The sequence below is a fragment of the Diplotaxodon limnothrissa genome, linkage group LG8 (genome assembly GCF_057381915.1).
Source record: "Diplotaxodon limnothrissa isolate DT_005_m linkage group LG8, D_limnothrissa_male_GT1.1, whole genome shotgun sequence".
Taxonomy (NCBI): domain Eukaryota; kingdom Metazoa; phylum Chordata; class Actinopteri; order Cichliformes; family Cichlidae; genus Diplotaxodon; species Diplotaxodon limnothrissa.
Window position 1 is genome coordinate 10,122,590 of NC_140603.1, and position 23,158 is coordinate 10,145,747.

The 23,158-nt window shown below is 39.1% G+C and overlaps 3 protein-coding genes and 1 non-coding gene across 4 annotated transcripts; 2 read left to right on the forward strand and 2 right to left on the reverse strand.

Moving 5' to 3' along the window:
• Positions 1-5,056: 5,056 nt before the first annotated feature.
• On the reverse strand, positions 5,057-9,766 carry pdap1a (pdgfa associated protein 1a). The gene is made up of 6 exons (XM_085360434.1): positions 9,638-9,766; positions 7,172-7,254; positions 6,926-7,000; positions 6,292-6,416; positions 6,053-6,204; positions 5,057-5,417 (listed from the first exon to the last, which is right to left on the reverse strand). Exons 1-6 carry the CDS (start codon positions 9,648-9,650, stop codon positions 5,383-5,385), a joined length of 483 nt encoding a protein of 160 aa, XP_085216560.1. The 5' UTR covers positions 9,651-9,766; the 3' UTR covers positions 5,057-5,382.
• A 1,017-nt stretch (positions 9,767-10,783) lies between these two features.
• On the reverse strand, positions 10,784-12,172 carry cby1 (chibby 1, beta catenin antagonist). The gene is made up of 5 exons (XM_085360435.1): positions 12,117-12,172; positions 11,792-11,890; positions 11,551-11,656; positions 11,313-11,425; positions 10,784-10,935 (listed from the first exon to the last, which is right to left on the reverse strand). The coding sequence occupies exons 1-5, from the start codon at positions 12,120-12,122 to the stop codon at positions 10,855-10,857; spliced, it is 405 nt and encodes a 134-aa protein (XP_085216561.1). The 5' UTR covers positions 12,123-12,172; the 3' UTR covers positions 10,784-10,854.
• A 485-nt stretch (positions 12,173-12,657) lies between these two features.
• On the forward strand, positions 12,658-12,730 carry trnar-ccu (transfer RNA arginine (anticodon CCU)). Its single transcript has one exon. It is a non-coding gene; the product is annotated as a tRNA-Arg (tRNA).
• A 156-nt stretch (positions 12,731-12,886) lies between these two features.
• On the forward strand, positions 12,887-21,304 carry plbd1b (phospholipase B domain containing 1b). Its single transcript, XM_085360436.1, has 11 exons — positions 12,887-12,992; positions 13,506-13,728; positions 13,975-14,058; positions 14,728-14,869; positions 14,957-15,103; positions 15,435-15,579; positions 18,465-18,665; positions 19,413-19,553; positions 19,637-19,822; positions 19,973-20,079; positions 21,128-21,304. Exons 1-11 carry the CDS (start codon positions 12,887-12,889, stop codon positions 21,302-21,304), a joined length of 1,659 nt encoding a protein of 552 aa, XP_085216562.1.
• Positions 21,305-23,158: the final 1,854 nt, after the last annotated feature.

Here is a 23,158-nt window from a genome sequence, read left to right on the forward strand (position 1 = left end):
GTCTGTGCTAACTAAAAATAAAGACAAGATGATAGTTTATTGAATTTTAATGAAATTTGCAGATTGTTTCGGTGAAGATTAATAAACTCCTTGCTATCTAAAATATAACAGGACACCGGAGTATATTCTGGAGCATCTCACACTTCTGATAATCAGCTGTCTGCTTGACGTTTATTCAGCTGTGTAAAAACTATAACTTTAATCTCAGACAAACTGATTTACTCAGGAACAAATAAAATACAAAAAAAAAAAGCCAAACAATAACATTTTAAGTTATCTAAGTGACTCATATATATTTAACCTGAGTAGCGAAAGACGGCGGTGGGTTTGAAAACGATTTGCGGGGAGTCCGGTGTTCTCACGGCGCTAGTGAGCCTAGCCCCCGGCTCGCTAACGAGCTAGTGGGTAACAGACGTCTCCGAAAACGTCGGAGCGCTTTTGAAAATATGTGGTGTCCTGATAAACTGAGCAGATATTTGAGGTTTACACAGCTACATTCTCGCCTGAAAATATGTTAAACGTTTATTTTGTGACCCAGAAAGAATAATAAGAGTAACATTAAAACTAACTAGCTGCCGCCATTGTTGGAAACTGCGCTGGGCCGCGCTATGAATTCTGGGACACAGCTTCTTCTTCTTCTTCTTCTTCTTCTTCTTCTTCGGGGTTTAACGGTAGCTGACATCCTTGTACATGCAATGCTGCCATCTTCTGTTTCAGTCCGTTATTACACTCTTAAATCCTGCCACTTATTCCTGCGTCTTTTGTGATCGTACAAAGTTTCAAACGACGCGTCGACTATTAAATCAGTCGTCGACGATTTTGATAGTCGACGTAATCGTGACTAGTCGACAAATCGTGGCAGCCCTAATTACTGTACTTGTTAAAGTTTTACATTAAAGTTTGTAGAGTGTTTGTAGATCAACATTGCGATTTTAACAAAATGCCCTTCATAACTCAACTAGGAGGCACATGAAATCAGCTTATCACAGCCATTATGTTTTTCTGATGTTATTTTGTGATATTATTCTGTTACTTGTGTAGTGTTTTGCAAACAGTAGATAAATGATCTTTATTTTCACTGCTCATTCGCTGAGGGTTAAAAACTGCACGTGTAGGATTTGCAGTGAAATGCAATACGCTTAAAAATATTGCTGTATTTGCTCCAAAATACCTTCCAGGAGGGAGCTATGACAGTTCTCCCTTTGGATCACGGTGAAATGGCACCTGAGCTTCATTTCCAGATTTTATTCTTCTTTTTTCTTTCAGCATTGACACTAAATCGATCAGAGGGTGCAAGTGAGATTGAACCAGCCCTCAACTGCCACATGCTACAGCCTGGTGGCAGCATTGTCAAAATGCACATGACAAACTGAGTCTTTATTTTTAGCAGTTTCCTGACCATTTCTTTTGGCTTCGAGTCAAATTACATTTCTGCAACACTGTGGGTTTCATACAACACTGTGCAAACATTTTGAGCAACCCCTCGCCCCACCCCAGACTTTTTTGGTTTTTTGGTCATGCTTTAAGGCAACCTTGAGTAACTCAGCTCAAAGAATAAACTAGTGTTGTGTCTGCATATGAAGTATGATATTTAAGTTGTATCTTTAGGTATTTTGTTACTAACAACCTATCAAGAAAAAAAATTAAAGAAACATTTTTTTCCAATTCTTTAGCTGAAGCCATGAAAAATACCAAAGATAACACAGTTTAACAGGTATAATACAGTAAAATATAACTCAGAAGTATAGTCAGTGTCCTGAACCATCTGAAAAACATGGATGCTCTGTTGTGGTTCGGGGTTGCATTTAAGCTGATTTTGAGGATCCTGTCAAAATTGATGGAATTCTTGATGCAAAAAAAGCACCATTTGATGTAATACCATACAGAAAGTGTCTGATTGGTAACAGCTTCATTTTTCAGTATGACAATGATCCCAAACACAGACAATGGAGCACTTTAAGTCATGGATTGGTCACCCCAGAGTCCAGACCTCAACATTATTGATGTAGTGTGGGATCATCTTGACAAACAGCAGAACAAAGACCTTTGAATGTCCTTCAAGAAACCTGGAGAACTATTCCTGAAGACTACTTAAAGAAATGACAAGAAAGGTGCCTGAGAGTTCAGGATGTGTTGAAGAATAAAGGCACTCATCCCAAATACTGATTTTCAAGCTCATTAGAATCGCATAAACTGTTTTTGCCTCATTTACTGCATTTATTTTTGCATATTATATTTAATCACTGCACCCATTTACCTATTATCATATATACGTTTTGAATTAGGAGTGGCTTGAGACGTTTGTACAGAACTGGACATAGTTTGGCATCTGGCACAAGTGCGCCATTACTTTCAGGTAGAGCTGGGCGATATGAGATTTTTTCATATCACGATATGTTTTTTTCATTTCAGGCGATAACGATATCTATCACGATATAAGCCAAATAACTATATTTGTAAGATTTAAATGTGCCGTTGCTCACAAGTAAAATGTGAAATAATCAGCAGCTTGTTTTTATTTAAATATTTATTTCCCATAATAAGTTCAACAGGGTAGATGTACTTAAGGAACATGAGACTTTTTCAGATAAATAAAGGCAAATATTGCAAACTACACAAAAGGCAGCCGCTAAAGCGTTTAAGTTTCAAAATAGAACAAACAAAACAGACTAAATTGTCAATTCCACTTAGAAACAAAATATTAATTGTAAAAATAAATCTTAGTTTGTGTTACAGAAGAACAGACAAAACTGACTAACTTTTGTCAATATCAAATAAACTGAGAACTAAAAGGAAATTCTCAATCTCTCCTTGTTGTATAGCTTAGCTTTTCAAACAGTTACTTTAGTCTGACAAAAGCCGAATGACGAATTGGCGCTTCCAGTCAGAGACTGGGGCTACGTCCACACGTACACGGGTATTTTTGAAAACGGAGATTTTCCGTTTTCGTTTTAAAAAATAATCCCGTCCACACATAAAGGCAGAAATGAAGGAAAACGCTGCTATGAACATGCCAAAGCAGCAGGTGGCGCTAGATTCCTAACCGTGCAGAAATGTTGGCCAATCAGAAGTCTAGAAGCCTCGGTGGGAAAAAGTAAACAAAGCTGGGGCATAGAAGCAGAACCGAGTCGTATGTGTGGACGGACAGTAACTGTGTGTATATGTAAGCATTTAAACACTGCAGAGAGTAGAATTAACAGTAACAGTATTGTAGAAATTCTTTTCACCGAAACAATAACGTGGCGCACAGTGTGATGCATGCACCAGTTTATTGTATTTCCAGACTTGCTTTCGGCACAATTTACAGTGCACACTACTCTGTTTTTTGTCAGACTTGAAATAGCCGAAATACCTTCACACTACGGAACTTCTATGGCTCTTCCGTTCGACAATCTCTCCGGCATTGGAACCATCATCTGTTTTCTCTTCGGTCACGCTCGGTTGATTTTTCTAGTCGGCACACTCATTTCCTCCATTACGCGCTGGCTCCATTACCCGCTGGCTGCTTCCCAAACAAACACACGTGCGGCTTGGCACTTTGTGCTGTACGTAACAAGTCACGCGACGTGACGCTGCGGCTGTGATTGGTTCGGCGCTGCGCTACTTAGTTTGGATTGGCTAAACTTTTATTTATTTTATTTTATTTTTTTTATTTTAAGAGGACAAGAGCGGCGAGGTCTATCGCGATAGCTTAATTTCTCTATCGAGTAAAAGTTATATCGCGATACATATCGTTATCGTTCTATCGCCCAGCTCTACTTTCAGGCCCATCCAAATTAATCCGTTTATCAGAACAACATGTTTTACCATGTTAGGTGAGCAGATGAAACAGTCCAATGCTTGCAGTTTAAATTAGATGCAGCAACGCAGCTGATCAGTTTATTGTTTCAAATCACTTCAAATACATGAGGGAAAACACCTCTTACACCTCATGGTTTCAACATTTTGTCCAGTGAACATCGTGGAAAACACCATAATTTTGTTCAAGATAATTTCCAACGCACCACATAATGACCAATTTATTATGTTCACCTGTTCAGTCTAGACAATTCAGCTGCCCTGCAGAAAATCCTCTTTGTGAAGTTAATAACATTCGGGGGTTTTTTGCTCCGTGAGAGGAGCCGGGCCATCATCTGGAAGCTGTTTTTAGAGGTGCTTATGTATATAAGTGCATTACTGCTGAGTGGTAATGTACCTAAGAAAGTATGTGTATGTTAACTGTAGCACTTTACTTACAGAAAAAACAGTGAGCTGGTGTCATGTAAACTTTAACAAGGCGACAAAAGACACTCTGCTACAGAAATACAGAAGCTGTCACTAGAAACAGCGTAAGGCCAAAAATACTGAGGATGTTTCAGATTAAACTTTTAAATACAGATACATCACCTCCCTCCCAAAAAAAAAATTAAAATAAAAAAAAAAAAATAAAAAAATTATTTTAAAGGAATTTCATGGGCTGTTCCTGGTGGTCTAAGGCCAAGAAACATGAACAGTAAGTTGACTGAAGGTAAGAAAGTACTGAAAACAATCACGGGACATAAGACAAACCAAATAACAATATGTCTCGCTGTGGTGGAGACAACAGCCAATTATTTCCACTCTGTAAATTTCCAATTAAAAATCTGTTTTCATATCAATGGCAAACGGAAAAAAAAAAAAAAAAAAAAAGAAAAGAAAAAGGGGACAGCAGTTTCTGGAAATTTTGACTTTACTCTAATGGAGTGAGAAGAATGAGGAAACGTTTATGCAAAATATCAACTCAACTGATTTCTGATAACTGAGCTGCAGCATACCATTTTAAACCTAGAACAAAGTAGTAAAATCCAGAGTGTACTTCCTATATCAGTTCATGTGTTTAATAATGTTCTTTCCTTCTCCTGTCGCTGATTTGAGTTCTTACAAAACAGTTAAAACTGGAGAAAAAGTAAAGCACCAAAGAAATCCTCATGCAATTTTACATGACAGTAAACTTCTATTAGGTAATCTTGTTTTACAAAAAAAAAAAAAAAAAAAAAAAAAATGCACAAATCAAAAGGAATGCAAATAACTTCAGCAGCTTTTGAATTAAAAACCTGGTAGGTGTGGAGCAATGAAGAGGCTGTGAAGCACTTGGAAAACCTGCGATTGTCTCCTCTGGAACCTTGAAGGAGTTTTAAAGAAACCTGGAGGCATTCCAAATGTTCCATTTCTCTTCATCTTGTTTTGTTCCACCTGTTTTCTCTTGCCGTGGAAGCCCCACGAACTTTGATTTAAAATGAGGTACAGGAGTTTAAGAGCAGTCCTGATCTGACACTACCCATAATAGTCCCCTCCCCGTTCTCCTCTGCTTCTCCCTCCATCCCTCTGAGAGTGAAGTACATGGCGAAGCTTTCAGGTGGAGGACTAGCGCTTTGCTTTGGCTTCTTCCGCTTCTTTCTCTGATGAAAAATGACAAAAAAAAAAGAAAACAGTGCAAAGCTTTGAATTTCAAAGTGCTAAACATTTCCATAAAACCCATCCAAACAATCTGAGTCATAAAGTCTCCTGTTGGTTATTGTAATTATGAGAACGGCACACTAAAGCAGCAAGCCTTGCAAACATCTGACATCCTGGCGCTTTCTTAGAAGTTCCTGTCCTGCCTCATTTCAGAAAAATGCATTTGTATTCTCTGGCAGTACAACACTTTGTCTACACAGAAAGTTTTTTTTCCCCCCCTGTACAAACAAATCTCATATCCTCTTACAGCCCCAAGCCAGAGAGGGTATGTTGAATTATGTTCTGGAGCTTTTGTGTTGCAACTCAACTCACTGAGGATGCAAAGTGCTCCATTACTCACAATATAAAAGCCACAGAAACAAGCATGATGCAGTCACTCTGCTCCAGACAGATAGATTGTTATCTACAAACTTTTAGAGATGTTACAGAGATGTAGTTTGAAATAAATCTTGGATAAATCTGTGGTTCTGTGCACTCATGCACATTTTCAGAAACGACATATTTTTTTAAAGCAGCTATTTAAATGAGCAGCAAGGTGTATACTTTCTCCACACTGCACAATTTTCACTATTCTCACCTTTCCTGAGTTCGTCTCGCTTCTTGGCAGCCTCCTCCCTCTGTTTCTTGATGATAGCCAGTCTGGCGAGATCAGCCCTGGCCTGCTCAGTCTTACCCTCAAGATGAAGTTTCATGTAGCGCTCTTTTGATTTCTGCTTTTCTATCTCTTCCCTGAAAAAGATACATTAAGATAGTAATATTTAGTCCCCTTGAAAAGGTATGAAGCACAAACCAAAACATCTTTTGTTTGACACCCACCTCTCCCTGCGAGAAAGCTCTCTGGGAGCGCTGACGTCTACTTCAGCTACCTTTTTGCTCTTCTGAGCAACACGATTGGGATTCTCAATCTCAATAAGCCCCTCCACTCCACTCCTCTTTCTAACCTACATAAAGAAAGAAAAACCTTTGTAACACCAATCACTATGACAGGGCTTGCATCAAATTCTATACACAAACTACCTTTAAGAACCGTGTACTGCTGTAGTTGTAATGAATCATTTGGGTGTAGTTGTTTTCCTATAAAGACATTTCTTCATCCATCATGTTATTTATGGTGTGGTGCCAAATGTATACAACATATCTGTGTGTGACTGTTGGTTTTAGATGTGTCCTCGAACCAACACAGCTGATTTAAATGGCTAAATTAGCTCCTCCACATGTGAAGTTCTCCAGAGACCTGGTAACGAACTAATCATGTGATTCAGGTGTGTTGACCCAAGGTGAGATCTAAACCCTGCAGGGACACCGGCCCTCGTGGACTGAGTTTGGCCACCCCTGGTCTAAACGGTGCTTTTGACAGTAAGCATTCAGTGAAAAACAAAAAAGATGCATTTTCAGGTTCTCACACAAACACACACATATTCACCCATTGACAAATTAATAACACATTCACCTCAGACTCGTCGTCGCTGCTGCTTTCCTCCTCAGACTCTGAAGAGCCCTCTTTCTCTACACCACCATTTTCTTCCTGTTAAAATACACATACAGTCATACTTAATGTCTTTTAGGGTAATCAAATATTTGTTATAAAAAAAAACAACAAAAAAAACAAAAAAAAACAAAAAAACACACACACACACACACACACACACACACACACACACACAAACAAAAAAAAACCCCAACAAGTTTCACTCACCATCTCTCGCTGGGCTCTCATCTGACGATCAATCTCTTCAGGGTTGCTGAACTGCTTCCCGCGGCCCTTGTGGCCCTTTTTCCCTGCAAGACAATTTTTAAACTGTCAGCAGCAAAAAGACCATCTATTAGCAATAGGGCTGCACGATTAATCGTTAGAAAATCGCGATCTCGATTCATACTTATGTGCGATCTCATTTCCAAATGACAACGATTTAAAAATAAATAAATAAATAAATAAATAAATACGACGACGACGACTATTGTACTGCATTTTGATGCGGGACGTAATCTGCATGAAAACAAGCGCTCTCTCTTCCTGCTCAACAAATGACAAGGGCGGAGCCTTATACCACGTGATACAGAAGCTGTGCCGTGTGATGCTAAAATTAGCAGGGAAAAAACAACGGAGAGCACGTCAGGGATGACGAGAAAGTGACAGGAGAAAATCCGTCCCGGTCAACCACCCAAACATCAATAACGGGAACCTTATACAGCGCTTCCCTATACCCGTCGAACTTCCGCAGGCACAAAGACATTACGGAGGCTATTACTTATCACCTGACCAAAGATATGGCTCCCATCAACACTGTGCAAAACGAGGGATTTAGGAAAATGATCAACACCCTAGGCCTAGACAAACGCTACACAGTGCGTTTCTATTGTTGCACTACCTGCTCTATACACGCAGTGTCGAGCAAAGGTGGAGACGGAATTTCAAGCAGTACAACATTTTGCGGCAACAACAAAACGTGAGACATTTGTTGTTTTTATGTTTATTGTTGTGATATTTTGATACCATGATAGCATTTACAGGATATTGTTTTATAGTGATATCATACATGAAACTGTTACTCAATAAGGCCCATTTACTAGTTGTTTTTCTCTTTCTCTGTGACCCAAGAATTAATGTGTAAGACTCACAGGCTGGTACCCCAAGGTCGAAAACACCACAGAGACGAGACCACTTCCTTACTCCCATCCTCCCTTTTTCTTTATCTCTTAGAAAAAGGCTCGTTAAAGGCCAGGTGGTTTGTTTCAGAATTCACTAATGAAAGAACTCTGTATTCTATGTCTAGGAGTGTATTTTGCTGGGATGATCATAAATTGTAGCTGAACTGATAAACTACACAAAGGATACTTCTCTGCTCACAAGGCAGGAAGACGTTTCCTTATTTGGTCTGTACCGGTTTGAACTGGGAAAGCTGACACACGAACCTTTTTTTCTCTATATAAGCTGTTGTATACTTAATAAACATTTGAGTCGATTGGGAAGGCAACCTAAAGCAGTCTGTTTTCTTGTTCTCCCAAGCTGCTCCCGAGCTCGTACTAACACGCTGAATGGCATACCTGAGTGTTACTTTAAATAATTAGGAATCTTAGAAGGAAAGGACAGAACTCTGCTTATCGCTCGTGCCTTGGAGGGAAAACCGGGATGGACATTTTTTTCCTTCATTTATTTATCGTTTTTATGTTCAGTTTCAATTGTTACGAAGTTGATGTGCAGTTAATAAGTGCAATAAATATTTATAGCCTATTGGAAAAGAAAATCGTGAGAGAATCGTGATCTCAATTCTAAGCCAAAAAAAAAAAAAAATCGTGATTCTCATTTTATGCAAAATCGTGCAGCCCTAATTAGCAACATAAAACATTAAACAAGTCGTTTGAATAAGCGACAAAAGCGTGCTCCCACTGAAAATGCTGCATCCAGAGGAACAGAATTACCATTCTGAGAATACAATCAGCTATTTGGGGCGGGGGTGATAACTTATAAGCAACCTGCAAAGTTAATCACTGGGTAGACACAACTATGAAAAAAATACTGGTGCTCTCTCACCATGTAGCCCTATATTTGAGAACAAGTGCCCAGAGCCATCTTTGGCTGATGACACAATTCACAACGTGACTTCAGAAATCCACACAGCCTGCTGCGTGAAGAGAAGATACCGTGAGCGCCGATGAGTCACACTGACGTTTATAGAGGGCCAGCTCCCCTCACCGGAAAATCTAACAGCCGACGACTTAGAAGGACGTACCGACAAAGACAAAGAAAAAAAACCCGAATAGTTTGACCATATATTTGTGATGTAAACTGGTACAAAGACAACCTCCAAATAGAAATTTCAATAACTGATTATGTATGTAAACTGACCCGGATGCTTTCTTCTCTGCGCACGGTATTAGCGGTTAAAAGCAAGCAACCAAAAAACAAAACAAAAAAAGACTATTGAGGTTTAAGTTAACACCAAGTCGTCATCTGAGCTCACGTGAGAACAAATAAATAATTGGATATCGGTACGTCTCTGGTGCCTTTAATAAACCGTTCTTACCGGCAAATTACATTATGCTAACTATGTAGCATGCTAAACATGCTAAGCATGTGTGAATTCAAAGGGCTAATGATCCGCTAGCTAAAATGTACTCGCAAAAACAGGCACATTATGTGAATTTTCGTTTTAATACTTACCACCACGAGGCATTGTTATAGGTGAGTTCTATAAAAGTCCACCACAACGTCAAAGAATAATACAACAGTTCACTCGAAACGCCGGTGATTTAAAGTGCTAGATGAAAAGACTAAAAAGTACTTCGTCTCTCCCGCTATTGGCAGACGCCTCTTTCGCTCGCGGAGACGTACGCATGCGCACTTGGGACTATAAGCTGCACTGCGCATTTGATTGAAAGGTGCATTGACCAATTGGATAAAGAGACTTAAATCATTCATAAAAGTGGCATGTAACGCTTATCTGTTTAATAATATAATAATGCATAAATAAATAAAATCATAATCGTATATTTGATTATTTGAATTTTATACAGTGCTCAATAAACACCTATGACTGACTGAACAACATAACATAATTCACGCATAAATCAGGCTTTATTGGTCGGTTGGGAAGGAGATGCTGACATTCAAGATACAGATCCAGCCTCAGAGTTTGTGCAGGTTTATGCACTATTAAAACTAATAAAAGAATTAAATCTAACACCTCCGGTTTCCCTTTTCCTTTCACGGGTTTGAGCCTGTTTCAAAAGCATGTTTTTATTCTGTTTGTTAAAATAAAATAAAAAACAATGTACAAAAAATGAAGCTCTGTATGCTATGTATTAAAAATACTTATAAATAATTCTGACCACCCAAAAGTTGCTCAGTAAGTATATGGAAGGCATACTGTATATGAGGGTTTTGCTCTATTTGGAAGTGGAGCTGAATGAAAAGCTGTAATAGTGAATGAAGCCTTACTTTTCTTATTTTATTCTTTCTATTGTGTTACTGTATACTTTTAGAGCTGCTATGAATCCAACAATTCACAAATGTTATTTTCTAAAAACCGAAAGTCAAACAAAAAGAAATGCCTTTTGTCAATGGAGTTTACTTTTAATCCAAAGAGAAAATAGAAAAAAATTATATTAAAAAGCAGGTTTTACATCACATACAAATGTACAAAGTGTAGAAAATTGGCTGTGTATTGAACAAAGAAGGTTTTTAAGGTGAAATAATTCAACAAATTAAAAACAGAAAACATACAGTAAGCGGAAAATAAAGAGTAAAATGTAACACACAAGAATCCTCATTTTGAGGAAAATGGATGATATTATTACTTTTGTCCTGTTATCTATCGATACAAAAATATTTACTTGGAAGAAAACGCTTTATTCAATGGAGGCACTAGATCAGATCTGTCATTTTTTTCTTCGATGTTGAGTCTTGACTTCTTCCACTTCTTTCTCCATCAGGTGATACTCTACGGTAGTCTCTGTTAACTTGAAGGAAAAGATTAAAGATCACTATTTTACTCCTTCTGCGACAAACCGGGTTATCATCATCATTATCATCATCACCTTTATTTATAAAGCACTTTAAAAAAACCACAGCTGAAACAAAGTGCTCTACATAGGAACTATATAATAAAAGTTCATAAGATATAAATAAAAGCCAAATAAAAGAAAAAGTAAGCGTTATATAATTGAATGAACTGGTAATTACATTTATAACTTAAATATAATATGCAGCCTGTAAAAAAAGCAGTATTATGCAGTTATAACAGCTTTACAGAGGAGGCAAAAAAAAAACTTTCCTACCTCAGAGCCTAATATTGCATCCATAATATTACTCACAATGTAATGACAATTGATCTTACCATATCCAGGAGAAGTTCAATCTTTAGTTTTAATACGTTATTCTCTTCCTCCAGCTGGATATTTTTTTTCTTAAGCCGCTGAACTTCCCTACTAGACACATTTCCACCAGATTCTGGTTTCACAAAGGAGAAAAAAAAAACGTTTATGCTGTGTTGGCCACAAGGAACCAGATAATAACACACACAGACACACATAGAGAGAGAGAACTAAAAGGTAATTATTCAGAAAACCCATTACCTGTAATCCACTGTCCCTCTTCAAATTTCAAGACCTGACCTCCAATGTTCATCACAGGAGGGCCATACTCAAGGCCCAGCTCTATTTCTCGAGTTGAACGATCCAACTAAAAAAAAGATAAAAAGGTATAAATAACGGTTAATGCTATCTCTCAGGGTGTTATGCAGATTAACCCCCCCCCGAACGTGCTGTACAACTAGTGTTTCCAGTGTGTGAATGATGCTAAAATTCATTAGCTCACCGTGTGGAGGCTGGACAAGGAGGCGGATTTACGTGGAGGAACCTTTTTAGGACTAAATGGGTTTCCAAACAGAGGCATCCTCAGAGATTTTTTAAGGTCCTAGATCAGAGACAGCACCCGAAAGAGAATTACTATTTTTAAGATAACGCTAGCTTCACCTAGCTTCTCACTGTGTTTACCGTCGTTAGCGGTGCACGACCAAATTAATGCTAGGTGGCTAGCTGCGTGAATTACTTATATCTCACAATTTAATGAAATTATCCCCTGCCTCTCAGAGTATTTAGGTAATGCTGTTTCAATTTAAATATACAGCTAACATATTTACCTCCATACAGGGTATTTATTTAAGTTCGCCTGAATCCGTTTCTCGCAGAACATGCTTGCCACTGCGCAAGTGCGAATTTTCCATTTGTCCAAAGTGGGCAATCCTGAAACATTCCACGACTTTCGCACAAACTATTCGGGAAAAAATGTCCACCATAATACCCTTAAAGAAACTAAAATTTAATCCATCGTCTTACATTTTTTTTTTTTTGGGGGGGGGGGGGGGGGGTATCGTGTTCACATTTTAATACCTACTAGTTAGAATTTCATAAGATCTTCCTGTTTCTGAATGATAATGGAACAACCCGTGTAACGGAACGTCACCATGGTGATCTTTTACCGTCTTTGGGGTACGACGCTTTAATATTTTATTCGGATGAGCTCATATAATTAAAAAAAATAACTCCATACATTAAATTGACTATTATGAACAGCACAATGCAGATAATGATAATGTACAAAAAGTAAAGATAATACGAACACTATTTCAGTAGGTTACGGCTGTACTTAAAATACACTGGCCCCGCCTTGCTTTGTACACGGCCCCAGTGGCCTAATGGATAAGGCACTGGCCTCCTAAGCCAGGGATTGTGGGTTCGAGTCCCATCTGGGGTGTTCTACTTTTCGCTATCGTAACAAGCACCTTAGACACAGTTTAAGTGCTTCGTTGTCTGTAGAAGAAAATCTTCACATATAAATCCTAATACGTTTGAAGAATATGTGTGTCTAACTAGGCGAGAGGCAGGCAGAACACAGACCTCCACGGCTAACATGGAAAAACGCAGAATGGCACTCTGCGTACTGCTGAGCACTTTAGCTGTATCCACAAAATCCACGGATGTATTCAGAAGAGTGAACGTCAAGCTCCAAACTTACCGTGAGTAACCTTACTGTGGCGTGTCTGTACACGGCGGGAACCAATTTTATATCCCTATAACTCTAGCTGAACGCTAAACACAAAATAAATATATTTACCGCTATAAAAGAAGGCGTATGGTTATATCTTACATAGCTTTTCTTTAATGGAAAGTTACTTTGTTCTCTCCCGGCTAAATTTAACAGTTTTAAAATGTAACACTATTTGAACATGTAACTCGAAATACCATAGCCATTTAAATGCATTTAAACACGTTTTCTTTTTTAAAATGTTTTTGTAACACTTATGTTAACAAATGTAAGTTGAAAAAAATGCTTGTATATTCAAGCAAGGACACGAACACAACATTGTGTTAGTGTTCTTATAATATTAATATGCAATTAATATTAATTTGACAGAAAATAGCAACACATGAGAAAGCTGTTGTAATTATTCTATCGGTGTCATGACATTATCTTACATAATGTGTGTTATCTAACCTCAAGCATGTAACCCATCCTTCTACAATGGTAGAGCTCCAAGAGGCCACTGTGCACTGGGATGCTGCCCAGAAAAGTGTGATCCTGAAGGAGGGGTTGATGGAGACGGAGGGGGAAGCCTATGGGTACTTCAATGACACTCTGCTCCTCTCAGGATGGGGCATCCTGGAGATCAATGCAGGCTATGGAGGAATCACTCAGGAAGATGAGACCACTTTCTTCTTGGCTGGCTACCTGGAAGGTTACCTCACTGCTGGGTGAGCAGCACAGGCTAAGTGCAAGCATGAAAATACACTAAGCACCATAAATGCAATTTTCAAGTGAGCCAATCATGTGGCAGCAATGCAGTCCGACACCTAATGCAGATACAGGTCAACTTCAGTTAATATATCGTTACACTTTGATTACATTTCTTATTAGGTGTAGCTGCTAGCTCTGGTTGTAACATGTGGACTGCTTTTATGTGGGCTAATCCCTCACTGCTTATTCTCCTTCCATTGCAGACAGATGTTCAGTCATTACTCCAACATGTACCCTCAGCTGATCAAGGATGAAAAGGTTCTGGAGCCCTTGAAAAACTTTTTGAGGTACAGTGTTAAATTATATCAAATCAAAGCCATGGATTAAGCTAAGAGTAATCCCATGTCTAATACTAGATTTATAAGCGTTTCTCTTTGTTTTCCATTGCCTTCAAGATGCTTTTTCAGAGGCTTGATTAACCAGTATTGTGCACAGAGTGTATATAAAAGATGGGTGTAGCCCTTCTCTGCTTTTAATAGCCTGCAGGAGGTGACTCTCCTGTTGGCACAAAGACTGTGTAGAAGTCTAGGGAAATTATCTTAATGCTCACTTAATCTGTGACCTCAGGAAACACTAAGTTTATGGGCTCAGTCTTAAGTCTTACTTGATAAATTCTGGTGATGTGGTTGTTGTTATGAAAGTCAAATACTTTCTCATTCACAGCTGTGTAAATATAAAGCATGCAGTGGTATGCGTCAGTTCTCTGTCATATTCACACCTTACCCGCCACACCTGGGTTCAAGACAGCAAAGCTTAGCTGAAAACTTTACAAGACTCTTTTAGGCAGCGGACGTCTACATCCATCTTTTATATACATTCTATGATAGTGCCTCATAACTGTCAACTGTCTATACAGAATTTACAAATTATATTTATGCACCTATTGATTGTTAGAGTGATGTAAAACTGCACCATCAAGAGATAAACGTTGATTCTAAAATTTGAATAAACCCCAGCAAACAAGACCAGTGGGCCAGAGAGCAGGTGAAGCTCAGGAGAAACAGTGACCCCTTGTGGAGGCATATGGGACTGATCCTGGCTCAGCTGGATGGACTCCACGCAGGAGCTGCACTGTGGGCCAAAAGCAAACACAGGGAGGTGTGTATGTGTGTGTTTGTGGTTGTGAGAGAGTTGTCACAGTCATTTCATGGATCTCTTGCCACTTGCTCTTTCCCTCCTGCGCAGCCTCTATCAGCGTTCACGGTCCAGTTTCTAAATGGTGTCGGTGACCTCTTGGATCTTGTCCCAGCTTTGACACCTCGCTCCAACTCCTCCGCAGGGTCCGGCGCTTTCAGGATGCCTGGAATGGGCCACTGCACAGCTCTCATAAAGGTTAGGCCAAGCTCATTTGGCTCATGTGAGGGAGCCCTTGGGAAAACCTCAACACAAACCTAACTGCTTTTATTGGCCTCTGTGAGCAGGATTTTCTTCTTTTAGATGAGTGTAAAAGGCCATTGCAAGGGGCTTATTTCCTCTTTCACGTACAACAATCTATGGAACAAAGTTCAAATGGATGTGTGCTACTGGATTTTTTAAGACCCCTTTAATGTATCTTAATAAAGTTGCATCCACGTTAAACTCTTTCTTTTATGATTCACTGATTGTGTCTTGTTTCTTTTAAAAATATAGATGTTTCTCTCTCTCTCTCTTCTCTGTATCTCAGGTTCTTCCAGGCTTTGAGAACCTGCTAGTTGGCCACTCTAGCTGGTATACTTATGCAGCCACCATGCGTATCTATAAACACTGGGACTTCAAGGTGTCTGACACACACGTAGCCACTGGAAAGATGTCGTTCAGCAGCTACCCTGGTACACACACTCCTACTATATCACATACAGTATAAGAGCCGCACAACCGCACACTTATATCCATAAATATACTCAAATAATCAATGTGTCTCGAGAAAAAAAGATCAATTTGCAGAAGAAGAGGGTTTTTCAAAGAACAGACCTCACTTCTTTCTTGCAAAAGCTCCGAGGGGAGGTGAACTTCTTATCCTTAATCCACAAGGGAAAATATGAACACTGACATCTAGGAATTAACCCAAATCCCCAATGAACATTTCCTACTCGACACAATTCTCCTGCAAAGCATGCAGCTTAGGCAGTAATGAGAAAACACTGAATCCCGCGTGTGTTTATGCACATGCTCGAACGGAGCTATACTCCCCTCGCTGTAGAGTTAGAGGAGACTGAGAAATTTTGTGGCCAAAGATTTGTCAAGTGGACCAGGCCATAAAAAAATCCTCTGGTGGACTACAGTCCTATCAGGACACAAGTGGTTTTAAAGCACTATATTTAGAGAGCAGCAGGCCGAGGATATCACCTCACTATATTGAAACAAAGAGATGAAATACAATGGGGTCAGCAGAGGTGATGTGTGCCCTCTGCGGCCTTCCTAAGCTGCTTCCCCTCTAACAGTACTGAGGATTTATCATGCACTGCAGGTCGGCACCATGAGAACAAGAAGAGGTGCTGGGCAGTCTCAGTGGTGGAAATATTCAAAGACATCTGGCTTCTATTGTTAATAATATTAATATTGTACTTCTAGTGCAGGAGTTGGATGTGTTTTTTCAGAGGAGCTTATTATTTTTCCTTTTCATGTATAGAATACAAAGTAGTATAGAGTAATTCTACCTGGTGTAACTCTACATAAAAGTAGTATGGCAAGATGAAACTTGAAATAATTATAATACACGCAATCGGAAAAGGAATGCTGATAACACATCTGGTACTTGCGATTCATGAGCGTGATAGTCATATCTTTAACAAAAGTTATGAAGTCACATGAAAATAAAGTTTTCACAGCATGAAAAGCACCTTTAACAGCAATAACTTGAAATAATTGTTTTCTTTATGACTTTAAAAGACTCTCACGTCGCTGTGAAGGAACTTCAATCTACTGTTCTTTACAAGGTTCTTCAGTGTATTGAGGTTTGGGGGTGTTCTCCTGAGGTACAGCCACAGCTTTCAGTCAGGATGAGGTCTGAACTTTGACTGGGTCTATGAACTTTCATTCTTTTCTTTTTTTAGCCATTCTGTTGTAGATTTGTTGTTGTGCATGGGATTGTTGACATGTTGCATGAACCCATTTGAGCCAAACTTTAGCTATCGGACAGATGTCGTCACGTTTGACTCTAGAACACTTTGGCACACAGAGGAGTTCTTGCTTGACTCGGTGACCATAAAGGTCTCAGGTCATCACCCCTCCACCGCAGTGTTGACAGTTGGTATGAGGTGTTTGTGCTGATATGCTGTGTTTGGTTTTCAGCAAATGTAGCGCTGCACACTACGGTCTTGTGGTCTTCTTGGTCCAGAGGTTTTGTGACTTATTTAGCTACAATTTTGCAGATTGAGGCATGCTCCAGTGTTCTTTTTGGAGAGAAGAGGCTCTTTCTTGGAAATCCTTCCAAAAAAAAGACTGCTTGTTCAGTCTTTTGCTAATTGCACTGTGCTTAATGTCAATATTTAACATGGTAACTGAGGCCTGTAGAGTTTGTGATGTATCACTTGGATGTTTTGCAGTTTCTTTGCACATTTGCTGTGACATCCACTACTGGGAGAAATTGTGGCATTATAGGAGCACACACAAACTCTATAAAATAATGCTTTTATTGAAGTGCTCACATTTGTTGGTGATGAGCACAGCACTAACACGTGACCACAATGGGAAACATGTTAGCATACAGTTACGTATCAAGTGGATAGAGAGTAATATTAGAATGCACATGGTGCATTAAATATAAATACTTTAATACACCACCAGTTCATCAGAGCTAAATGCTGAGGGAAATACAAAATGTAGTACTTTATGGGCTGACTGATGACCCATTTTCAGCAGCTGGTCACAAACACTGTATGGCTGTTGTTGAGTCCAGATATTATACTGTATACTGGGTTTTCAGATTTTATATGCTAAAAACAGCTTCCTGAGTGAATCAAAATAATAAAGTTGCAGACCAGAAAACTGAAAACGTCTGAGCTAAAAGATGCTAAAGACTTGCTAAAAGAAACTGGGACATCATTTTTATTGCTGTGTGCAAATCATTTCAGGAAGCATGCAGTCATTTGAGACAAGGCAAGATTACTTTATTGTCATGATAGGAGAAAATCACCTTGGATTAAGCCACACTTTAATAAACAGACCTCAGAATAAATTAACAGATAAATGATTTTTAAAATGCATTTACAGCAAAACCTCTCTGCTTATCTGTCTGTCCCACATGAGCTGTTCATTTATCAGCTTAACTGGCAAATTAATATTTATTATTGCACAACAGGAGCCTGCATCTCCTTCCAGAGTCCATTAGCACATAATCAGAGGTCCACACATGTGAAGAAGCAACTAAAAGCTCTGTTCCCTTTTTATATGTGCTATATAAATGAAAGTAACAAGACAAGTAATCATAAAAAGCAGGATTGTTTCACTTGACTTTATATATTTTAATAACAAATTAATATTACTGTAGTACCTTAAAAAACCTTAAAATGCCTTTAAAAAATCAGAAATCACTGGTTGAGTTAAAGATACTTATTCCATTTGCTAATAAATACAAGTTAAGCATGTTGTGAGTTGCAGATGATCTAATCACGACACCGTTGGTTTGCTCCAACTTTATCAAATGACCCCCAACCCTCCCCCACTCCTTTGTTGACTGTCAAAAAGAAACCTGCTGCGTGTTCTCCTCCTCCAGGCTTCCTGATGTCTCTGGATGACTTCTACCTCCTTGGGAGCGGCCTGCTGATGACTCAGACCTCCATCGGCGTCTTCAATGCCTCTCTGTTCTCTCAGCTCAGCCCTCACAGCCTGCTGGCCTGGCAGAGGGTCCGACTGGCTAACGGTCTGGCGCACAGCGGAGAGGAGTGGGCGCAGGTTTTCTCCAGATACAACTCAGGTGAGATTTCAGTGATGTCAATTAAGGCAAGTTGAGTTTTGAGGCTTTATTCAAAACCAAAGTAAGCCAAAGTAAGTAAGTAAGTAATATGGAGCCACTAATTCACACTAATGCATGCTGTTATTGCCCTGCCTTCTGGCTTTTAGACGTAATGCTGGCAATGCAAAAATTCACAGGACACATGTCCATAGAGATTTAGCAGTCTCTCAAACACATCGTTCTTCTCAATTACACAATGCTTGTGTGTGTTAATTGGGAAGGATGCTTTGATCTTTCACATCACGTTGCTATGGAGGGCAGAGGAGAAAACAGGACAGGGTGTTCTTGAGACTGACAGCTCTTTAACAAACAGCAGAATTGGCACTCAGATTCACCATCCTGCCAAGCTATTGCAGTGACCTGCAGACCGTGATGTCATTTCATTCAGATCGGGTTATGTTTTCGGTTTTTATGGCATGTGCAAATATGTATCTAATAAGCCAAAAGTTTATGTGCTTCCCTCTCTAGATCCAAATCCCTCAGGTGCATGCGAGACTGTACATGTAAGCTTTCATTTTACAGTAGGATAGCTAACATGCAGCAACATGAGCTAGACCGATTACATTACTTCAGTATTGGTCTTTTAGTGAGTAAAGGTAAATAAAGTTGTACCACATCTCACAAAATCCCTCCAATATTTGTTGACACACAAAATCCAAGTGTCCATGGGACAGGAAGGAGTGGATCTGTATTTCCTTTGTATTTCAGGCACATATAACAGCCAGTACATGGTGGTGGACCTGAGCAGGATTTCTCTGAGTAAAAGCATCAGGGATGGAGCTCTGACTGTTGTAGAGCAGATTCCCGGCAAAGTCAAGCACTCCGATCAGACTCGGGCGTTACGCAGAGGTAAGAAACCACCTGTATCTGTGTGATTACTGCTGTTGTTGATTTCTGAGTGACCTCCCCCTCCAGTGTGCTCCATTTAACAGGTTATTGGCCGTCATACAATATACCATTTCATGCTGAAATCTACAACCTGAGTGGGTACAGTGTGATGTGGAAAAGATACGGGGAAGACTTTTCCTATGATCTCTGTCCCCGAGCTAAAATCCTCCGCAGGGACCAGGCCAAGGTGTCCGACCTCAGCTCCCTCAAACGCATGATGAGATACAACAGTAGGTGAAACAACAGAGTTATTGTTCCTCGCGCTGTATGTCCGCTCTGGAGCTCAAAGCACTTCACAGAAAACACAAATAGCCCAGGATATTTTTGTTCCCGTCAAAGTGAAAGCAGCATGACTAAACGTCAGACTGCTTCTGTTTCAGACTACAAGAAAGATCCCTACTCAAAGGGCCATCCCTGCAAAACCATCTGCTGCCGCAACGACCTGAGACCAAGGAGGCCACGGCCAGGGGGCTGCTACGACACTAAGGTCAGAGGACACCAGCACATTAGGCCAGAATCAGCTCTGTTACAGTGTGAGGATAAAAACAAAATACAAAGTACAGCATGTGTTTTGCTTGTGTTTTTGTCTGCCGATATAACCTTTGGTTAAAGAGTCACCGCTGTCACATGCCCTTTAAATTCCCTGTTTTTTTTAAAGCTGCAGTTTTTCTCTTTACTCCTTTTGTTATTTGTTTAACTATTTCTAGGTGTGTGTTGTTTTTAATAGAGCAAGATGTTGATTCTCTACGTTAGAGTAAAACAGGGAGTATATCAGGGTGTGTTTCAGGGCGTGTCTAACCTGTGATTGACAAGTTGATACCACAGAATTGAGCATTGCGCTCAAATTCTCAGTTTGATCTGCCCATCAGCTGTTCTGTATTTGTTTGTAATAAAAAACTGCAGAGTGAGCTCATCCAGTAAGAACCTTTTTTTTTTTTTAAACCTATAATTTTTTACTTGCTAAAGCTAGCATTCATTTTTATATCACAGTGAATTACAAACCTTGCACCTTGTTAATCAGTCTGGGACAAATATGCTCACAAACAACCGAGATGCCTTGCACAAATCAGTGAGTATATCTTTTTGTTAGACTGCTGTCTGTGATCCACAGTGCTAATATGGCGACAATAAAACCGATATGTAAATCTAGTGTCCAAATATAGATGCCCCAAACAAGATATACCACCAGGTGATATTAGTCATATCACCTGGTGGTATTAGAATAAAGGCCAGGTTATCACCTCTAGCATTTGTGAATGTGTGTGCAAACACTGTTGCTAATCTGTCTGTTAGATATTTCCTAGATTAAGTGAAAAAATATATTTGCTGCTGGCAAAATATGAAAACACTCTCCAAAGTTAATAAGATTCATTCACATTAATTATGTGTAGATTTCTGTTCAGTTCAGTTTAAGTTAAATTGTGCAGTGGTTGAAGCCAGTATTTCAAATGAAGCAACAAGATTTGATTAGAAGCATTAAATTACCTTTCTTTCACATGTTCCTGTTCCCTCCTCATTTCTGTGTCACGGTATAGGTGACGGACTACCAGATGGCGCTCCAGCTGGTCGCCGAGGCAATAAATGGCCCCACGACCCAGGGGGGTCTGCGCCCATTTTCATGGCAGTCCTTTAACTTCACGATTCATCAGGGACTCCCCCACACGTACAACTTTCCCTTTATCACCATGAGGCCCATGCTGGACAAGCCATAAGAGCACAGAGCTGGAAGATGCCATGCGTCCATGTGTAGCTGTGTTCAAATTCACAAAGCCTGCGCCACAACACTGAAAATCCTGTTGGTGCAGCTAAACAGAGAGTAAAAAACTTGATTATTTTGCCAACATTGGTGTTTTTTTAAATTAATAATTTAATAATCCATTTTAAAAACAGACAACAAATGATCAAAGTGAAGTATACTGAAATAGATGCCACTAGATGCAGTGAGGTGTTTGTGATGTAGTGTTGTGTTGGTCTTATTTCACAGCATCTATCTATTAGTGACAGACAGAGGTGGGACCAAGTCATTGTTTTGCAAGTCTCAAGTAAGTCTCAAGTCTTTATCCTCAAGTCTCAAGTCAAGTCTCAAGTAATGTCAGGCAAGTCAGAGTCGAGTCTCAAGTCACTGGTGTAAAAGTCCGAGTCAAGTCACAAGTCTGAAATTTTGAATTTCAAGTCCTTTCGAGTCTTTAAAAAAAAAAAAAAAAAAAAAGTATGTTGCAGTTATGCTAAATGTAAATATTAGACCATGTAATTTTTAAATCTGTGTTTTTCTCAACACATGACAAAATAGTGAACTTAGAAAATATACACAAATTGTGAAATTGCACCTCTTTAAAATGCAGCTCAATTAAACCTAGCTCCAAGAATAATTTTCACCGACAGTTCTGAGATAAGCTGCATGTTATTCTTGGATGCGGTTGTAGGACCGGTGGGTGTTGTGCCAAAAAGTGATTGTCTGCCAAAAACTGATTTCCGGTATTTGCCAAAAAGCGATTGCTCATATTTAAAGTGCTATAAGTAACTTGTTGGGCTATAATATGTTAAACATATGTCAAATGCATCCCTTATGGATGACATAAAGTCATCTTGAGCCACAAACAACATTCGTGTAGCAAGATACAAGCCGCAATCAGTTTTTGGCAGCGACTTTTATATAACCTTTATTTATGCAGTAAAAAAAATCTCATTAACATTAAAAATGTATTTTGTAAGAGTAAGTTGCCCAACAGGACAGCAGAAATGGCAGCAAATATTACAATAGTTCTGTAAAAATATTTTAAGTGGGGATAAAGGACCGGATTGGTTATAATGTAAGTACAAGTTGTAAAGATACTTAAAAAACAGATAATTTTTTAATTCTTTATGTAACCCCTTTGTATCCCCTGTTCACCGAAGTCTATTTACGAACATACGTAAAGATATTACACATAAAAAATACACAGAAACACTGGAAATCACTTTTTGGCAGACAATCACTTTTTGGCACAACACCGGCTTTAAAATCGCATGACAAAAATATCATATACATTAAAAAAAACTGCATCACCAACGTAGCCTGGACAACATTTGCTAGTTAGATGAAGTCAGCTATCTCATCGTAGCATATTTATATGCATATTTATAATTATACGGTTCTTGTGAGTGCATACACTCGTGAAGTTTAGTAACTTCCGGTCACTGCAACAAGCCCAGGTACAGTTTACCGACGGATGGGTACAGGACCTTGAAATGCACCGTGTAGAAAGTAAAGACCATCGTACGTATCATAAGTTTACCAGTCTCACAAATCGTCGTCATAAATACACATTCGTTAACCGTTTATTAATATAACCTTTGAGCTTAACGGTAATTAATTAGTAGTGGAAATAATTTCTGGTACGCCTTACAGAAATGTAGCAGTGACAATAATATTGTATGCTGTAATCGCACTGGACAATTAGTGATACAAAACAACTGTTTTATTCTGTGAATAAAAGTATATGTTTTTGTCAATGTACCATAATAACAGAAGCGAAACGCAATATTGTGTCAGGACAATTCACTATTTATGCACAATAAATAAAGGA